A 7,273-nucleotide genomic window follows, 5' to 3' on the forward strand; every position below is an offset into this window, starting at 1 on the left:
GGGTACTGCCAGATTGATGCTATTTAATTTTATTAGTTAAAGGTTGATGGTGTGAGGTGATAGAAATGTCTCGAAAAGGGTCGGGCCTAACAAAGATTTTCATCGTTATTCTTATCATATAAAACTCATTTATACCCAGAAAATAGAGTTTTTCGACATTTTATAAGAAATTGTTTTGTATCTTTTATATAAAAGATTTTCAATAAGAGGTTGTAAATGTTAACGAGAAAGTTAAGAAACTCCTTACTAGATTTTAAATTTTCTTTTTATACACAATTACGTGTATGACAACATTTCATATAAATCGATAAAACAACATAAATTTTAATGCCATTTTTTAAAACAATGTTGTCGATGTAACAATTTCCAATTGTTTCAATTGTTGAAGCGAAATGAAACGTTCTTTCGAAAGTGTACGTTTGCGATTTTCTAGTAAGAAAATGAAAAGAGAGAGGTAAATTTAATCAAAAGTAATGTTTACGAATGACATTTCTTTGATATTAATTTAAAATTTCATCAATTTAGTTATGATAGAAGTGATGGCGCTGAACCAGACGGTCAGCAAAATCAGAATTATTGGATTCATAATGTAAGTTATTCAATTACATTTACGAATTTTTTGATTAAAAGTCATTTAATAAGTCTTTACTCGATTTTGTAATATGAATTAAGAGTAACAAATATTATTACTTTGACTTTCCGTAGAAATACAATGATTCGCCCGACAATGAGTGTTTCTCCGCTTACAAAGGAGATTCACGATTCGAGGTGAGCGAGCCTAAAAATTTGAAGGATTTAAACAGTTTTTCAAAAGTTTATTTTGTAAACTGTTGCGCTGTTGTTGCGTAAAAGGAGAAACTTCCGATTCACCGGTAACACTCGAGTTTCTTTGCTTTTCCCTGTTTTCAATTAACGAACTTTGCAACTAGAAATATTTTATAATTGTAGAAGTGCGAATCGGAGGGTTTTCAATCTGGAATTGAACGTCTAATCAATACAAAAGACAAGTACAAATTCCAAGAAATTGGTGAAGGATCTTTTGGCACAGTCTATGTGGGTCGGTCTAAAAGTTCTGACAAAGCGATCGCTGTCAAAGCCATCAAGAAACAGCGGTTTTTCCTAAATCAGGTATGCATTGAGCATTGTTTTCCATATTCTTTTTATCTATGGTGCTAAAAAACGATAAAATGTCTGTAAAGGAGTTGGTAGAATCCAACAATGTATTACTGTACTTTATTTCATCTTTGGCACATGAAGTATGTACAATCGACTGAAGAAACACAGTTCATTTATATAATAATGTTGTTGTTAATACTTTTGAAAAATATTCTATAAACAACTAATAGATAATATATTAATTTCATATTTTGCATATATTAATTATTTATTTCAGCAATTCAATATTGACAAAGAAGGAGTTGCTTGGCGCCGAGTATCCAGTCATCCTCACATTGTCAGTTTTATTGGTCTCTTCGAAACTGATATTAGGTAAGCTTTACTTTCTTTGATATTACTGATTTGTAATATCTTATGTGCTTCGAGTAATAAACTATTCGTGTTTTTTCAGTCACTGTTTCGTCTGTGATTATGTGAGTGGAGAGAATTTGACCGACTTTTTAGAAATAAATGGAGTATTATCGGAAACCCAAACTAAGACGATCGGTGCACAACTTGCTTCGGCCATTATTTATATTCACGATAAAGGTGCTTTATCTAAATATATTTATACATATAAATTTTCTTACGTATGAACGGTGTGACAAATTATTTTACTCTCTCGGATAGAAATAATTCACAGAGATATAAGCTCAAACAACATCTTAATAGATAAAGCCAATGGAGCACAATTGATAGACTTTGGCCTGTGCACAGTAAGTATTGTACGCCTCTTAATTTTCTTCAACTGTGCTTTTCTTATGATATGAATTCTTATTCTTATTGTTTTCAGTTCGAACGCCGTCCAAAAGACTTCTGCGGCACTCTGTTCTATTTATGCCCAGAAATTGTTCAACGGAAGGAATACGGTAAGAAATGTTATTTATATTTAATGGATTTTTTATTTCTTTCTTTGATTGGTGAAATCAATGTACGGTTTACAGACGCTTACTGCGATTGGTGGGCGTTTGGAGTTGTATTATACCAAATTTTGATTGGAAAAACTCCAATGAACATTTACCTGGAAGAAATTATGACCATTAAAGATTTCCAGTCATTGCCGATAATCGAGAAACTCCAAATTAAGTATCAATTCAGAAGTGGTTAAGAAATAAGGTTAACAATGTTTAATATAAATAATTCTATTGCAGTTGCTGAAGAAGTGGAGTTGACGTATCCTTTTGATCTATCGGAGGATGCCAAACAAATAATCCAGGATTTGTTACAGAAAGTAAGTTTATAATGCATTTTATGTAACTGATTTTCTGATTTTTATACTATAAANGACTTAAGTCGTTTTCCTGGAACCAATTACTGACGTAAGGCGAGGTATACCTGTATATTTATTACTATTAGAAAGACATTTTGAGGATTCATTCTATCATATATTTTCCTATTGATACAATAATAGAAATATATTCTATCACTTAAAAAATTTTTAATATAAATAACTGCGCATATTTTAATAGTATGTGTGCAGGATTGACGAAAAACAAAATCACACTATTATTCCAAACAATTTTAGATAACTTTTTAAAATACTGTTTATTTTTAAACGATATTTCATACAGATTCATTACTGGAATCAAACTGCAAATCTTCCGACTTTGATTCCAACAATGGTTCAGCTGTTTCATCTTCCTCTTTAAGTAAATATCTACGCACAGGAATTCGAAGTGTATCCAGTCTAAATTTATCAGAACTTTTGTCACACTTCGCGTTCCTTAAAGTTTCATCCATATGCCTTCCTACTACGCTCTCCTTGAATAAAACTTTGTAAAGTTCGTCCATATAGGACGTGCTGTCTTTAGTACGTGCTCTTATCGACTGCTTTAGCTTCATCATATTCCGGTAAGAGTCAGTCATATTCGACTCATCCACAAGATTCTCTTCAAAGCAATCGGTGAAAGACGATGGTGACTCGTCTGTGGACTCCTCCTTCTCGTAATCACAAGTTATACGTTTATATTTCTTCTTGTTTCTGAACAAAGATTGTCTCAAATCCGGTATCGATGGTTTCTTTAAAGAGGATAGTAAATTGACCATTTTCGATTTGATTACTCTGTCTTTCTTCCTATTATCTGAATAAACATTTGAGTTGGTAGGATAGTCCGAAGTGGGAGTATCTTTCATATCCACTTTATTGCCGAGTTTTCCTTTGCTATCGTATACTTGTTCTGTCTTGTCATTTGTTAAGTAAATTACTCGAGCGTCATCTTTATTGCGAATGGGAACTTTGTCTTCGTTCATCAAGAGAGGTTTGTAAGTGTCGATAATATTTTCAAGTTGTGACCTCTTCAATTTTTCTCGATTGATGAGTGCCGATGTAACATTGCACACCCACATCTCCACACGCCGTTGGCAGAATCCGATAAATTTTGTTATTACGTAGACGAGGGCGCACGTTGTTAAAATTACTCCTTCGATTGCAACGACGTAGAACAACACACGAAGATAGATCTTTCCCCCAGTCCTGTAATTGGGACTGGTCCTGGAGCTTATTCGATTCTGAATTCTTAGTACTATTCATTACACGAAAATCGCCATTAACTTGTTTTTCATCTGTTGCTTTCTTTCTATTTCTTATTAACGCGTCCTGTGGCGAGTATAATTTCCGTGGATGATTTAAAAATTTCTTATAAATATTATCCATTTTATCATCTTTCGATTGAATATCTTTAATTAAAGGGTATTTTCTTGGACTCTTTTCATACAAAACTTTCACTTTCCATCGCTTCTTAATTTCGTTTAGTCTTTTCGTTTTACGCGATGTTTTTCTAATGAGATTCCATTCATTATTGTTTGGAGCAAAGGGCTCAGGGAAAATTTTCTTCCTTCTCAAGTAAAGTTTCGATAAAATTTCATTTTTCCACTCAGGTTCTTTTTCTAGACTTGGTTCGGGAGAAAAAACTTGACTCCTTTTATTGGAGTTTTCCGAAAGTTTCTCTGATCGAATCGGCACTTTGCCACTGTCTGATTCATCCGGTGGGTATGATTTGTCATATCCGGTTCGAAATATGCCACTGGCTTCAATTCCAGTTTGAAAAAATACGAATAAAATCATAAAAACGAAGAAATTCTTCATTGTAAATATTCGCTGCGAAATAGCATCAACAAGTAAACTCTCAACAATTATGAAAATTGTATTATTAAAACATAATAATCGAGCGAATAGTTTAATTGTACGAAATACAGATTTGTTTGTTTTTATCAATAAGATTCTATTTAATAATTGTGAAAATTGATCTAAACACTAAACGATGCTTTGTCTTGTACAATTAAGAACTACTACGGTATATTTTCTTTCGAAAAAAATGGTATTCTTTGATATAGCAAAGATAAAGAATTCTACACAATATTATTTCTTCCTACTTCATAAAATGGCATAAATTTAATTTTTATAATTAAAATACAGTCTTCGTGGGGCCACTCACCTGCANTTTTTTGAATATTTTTTTTAATATGTCGTGTAGTTTATTTTGATATATTACACGTTTTATATTATCTTAAACCATACAATCTTACATGCTTTATAATTAATGTGAACCGCAATCGTTGCTTTTACGAGACAAATGATTTTTAAAGCAATTTTAAATTTTTAACTGAATCACTTCACCAATAGTTAATTACGTTAATCGCGCATTGAATTCCGGTTTTCAGTAACTGATTTAATTACATTCTAATCATCGATGACAAGAAATTTAATTAAAAAGTTATCGACGTATCACACCTTACTTGTTTGTTTCGTTGCAATTTCTCTGATATTGTTTACAAAGACGAAAGTATGGTAATTGAATCGGAAAGTTGCAACAAATATAATTATGTGACCGCAGGGTCGGCACCTCTTTGTTGCCTTGTCAGGACTGACACCACCGTGTCTTTTCGGACAGACACAAAAACCTAGTTGGTCGCAAATTTCGTTGAACGAGCGGTCGCGCTTGTAGGCTTCCAGATTCGGAATGGAAGCAGAAGGAGACTACCGGAAGAAGTACACACCACAGATTAACATTTAACAAAAAATACTCGTTTATAGGTAGCTATTATTTACATTCTAGACGCTTAGCACAATGGCTACAAAAATTATTATAGATGCTTAGCCCGATTGCTAAAAAGACAGGGATGAACCTATCGCGACCCTGACCGGGAGAGAGAGCTCGCAGTAAGTGCGCGAGATAATAAATACCTTAAAATACTCGTAAGTCCTAGACGTATCGATGCGACGTAGATGTGAAAGTACGGCAACTCAGTTCGGAGAGCAATTCCTTTTTGTTTTTCTTGGGCGGCGGTGAGCGACGACGGCTGGAACGGCGGGTCGGAACACATACACACACACACTTTAGAAAAGGTGAAGACGACTGCTCCTGGTTGTCATCACCCCTCCCTTTTATTAAGAAGCTTCTTCTGGGTTTTTCCCATGACTTGATAAAGATTTTTAGTATTTTAGGTCCAATATTCAAATGTTGACTCGTTGGTTTCGGGTGACATATTCAATGTGTCACCTACAATAAGGAAGTAAGTCCGTGAGAAACAGGTTTTATCATCTGTTGGATGATTTTTCTCTCGAAAAATTTGTTTAAATAAATTTTTTCGTCAGGCCCGGGCTGACAATTAACTATTATTATTGTTGACCATTTCAGAATCCTGAGGAACGTCTTACAGAAGAAAACATCAAAAATCACAAATTTTTCGATGATGTGTCGTGGCCTATAATGCCAGAAAATTAAATTATTATTTAAGAGATGCACAGAAATGTTCGAATGGATTATTTCTGTCCTTTTATTTTAATTTTAAATATACACAAATGTTTTCGTTTAATTTCATACTTTATTCGTTATAAATAAAGCTCAATTAATTACTAATTGTTTCCGCACATTTTGATTATGTTACTGGTCTGACTTTTATATGAACCCCGGGTTAAATACATTATTATAAATGATATGTAATTAGGAATCACTCAGTGGCACGCTGTTCATGGAAGCTGTGGAAATGCCGCTTCCCTCGTTTTATTTTAAATATAAACACATATTGTGCAGTTATTCTCAATTTTTTCTTCGTCACGGTGCACTTTTAATAATTTAAAAATTTGGCTTCACACACGGTTACTTTGGTAAGTATCGCAGAACAACCAGTGACGTCATAACAGTGATTTTTAAACGAAGTTGTTTATTTAGGTATTTTCTAAACGCTTCGGTAACTACCGGCAATTGCCCGTAACTCTGGTTACAATTTCCAAACGCGCTCTAGGAAGGTAAAACCGATTAAACTACTTGTCTGACGTTGCTTATGTATGGATATGTGCAGTGTTTGAGAATCACTGTATTGTGCGATTATTTTCATATTTTAGCGTACTTTTAATTACTTAAAATTAACACTTTATCATATCCGCATTATGTATTTTATTACAAATTTCTATACGTGTGAAAAATAACGATAAGATTGTATATTCGAATATAAATTCGTATATGCATATTCCTAANGTGTAAGTGAAAAGCGTGATTTTTCGCCCATTCTGAATCTTTATTTTTGTTTATTTTAATTTAAGATACTTGTAAAAGGCCAACCTGGCCACAGTGTCTTTTTGAGAAATAAAAAAAATTTAAAAAAAAAATAACTTCTGTACCAGGAGCGCCTATACATTGGGTCACTTGAAGCGCGTGCCTCTTTTTCCTCTGAAAAAGTGGAAAGACAAATTTTTATGACAAACGGATACATAAATCGTAAATTTAAGGAAAATAAATTCTAGAGCTTTTTCTGTACCTCGTGCATCTCCCTTATTCATTAAATTTAGTTGTAAATGTGGCGTAGCGTAGTGGGGGCGGCAAAATTTCACAATAAATAATAATAATATCTTGTAAAAATTTGAACCATTCCATTTCATATTTTTGTCGCACCTACGATTCGGACCGATTGAAATGAGCTCGGAATTTTTCATTACTTATTCTGTGAAGAAACTGAATTTTAGTCTTTTAAATTGAGATACCTAAATAAGGGGGCGGCGAAATTTTCCTCCGCCCCGGGCGACTGACACCCACACTACGCCACTGATGCTACCAAAGTAACAATTAATTTTTTAACATTGTACAAAAATTGTACACGTTTTTTCTACATTCCCTTAAAG

General features: G+C 33.4%; 1 protein-coding gene across 1 annotated transcript; it reads left to right on the plus strand.

Annotated features, from left to right (window-relative positions):
* The first annotated feature begins 392 nt into the window (after nt 1-392).
* Nucleotides 393-6,536, plus strand: LOC111615719 (serine/threonine-protein kinase Aurora-3-like). Its single transcript, XM_023357153.1, has 11 exons — nt 393-454; nt 526-589; nt 706-768; nt 949-1,128; nt 1,394-1,488; nt 1,568-1,704; nt 1,786-1,871; nt 1,949-2,024; nt 2,100-2,237; nt 2,307-2,386; nt 5,793-6,536. Exons 1-11 carry the CDS (start codon nt 393-395, stop codon nt 5,877-5,879), a joined length of 1,068 nt encoding a protein of 355 aa, XP_023212921.1. The 3' UTR covers nt 5,880-6,536.
* Nucleotides 6,537-7,273: the final 737 nt, after the last annotated feature.

Source organism: Centruroides sculpturatus, unplaced genomic scaffold, assembly GCF_000671375.1.
Source record: "Centruroides sculpturatus isolate CEXI.00-Female unplaced genomic scaffold, Cexi_2.0 scaffold2601, whole genome shotgun sequence".
Lineage (NCBI taxonomy): Eukaryota > Metazoa > Arthropoda > Arachnida > Scorpiones > Buthidae > Centruroides > Centruroides sculpturatus.

What these genes read in the sequence shown, in the direction of transcription:
- LOC111615719 (XM_023357153.1), top strand. Translation starts at nt 393, where the DNA reads ATGAAACGTTCTTTCGAAAGTGTACGTTTGCGATTTTCTAGTAAGAAA. An exon ending in CTCTTCGAAACTGATATTAG is followed by an intron (nt 1,489 to 1,567) that starts GTAAGCTTTACT and finishes GTGTTTTTTCAG; the next exon opens with TCACTGTTTCGTCTGTGATT. An exon ending in GATAATCGAGAAACTCCAAA is followed by an intron (nt 2,238 to 2,306) that starts TTAAGTATCAAT and finishes ATTCTATTGCAG; the next exon opens with TTGCTGAAGAAGTGGAGTTG.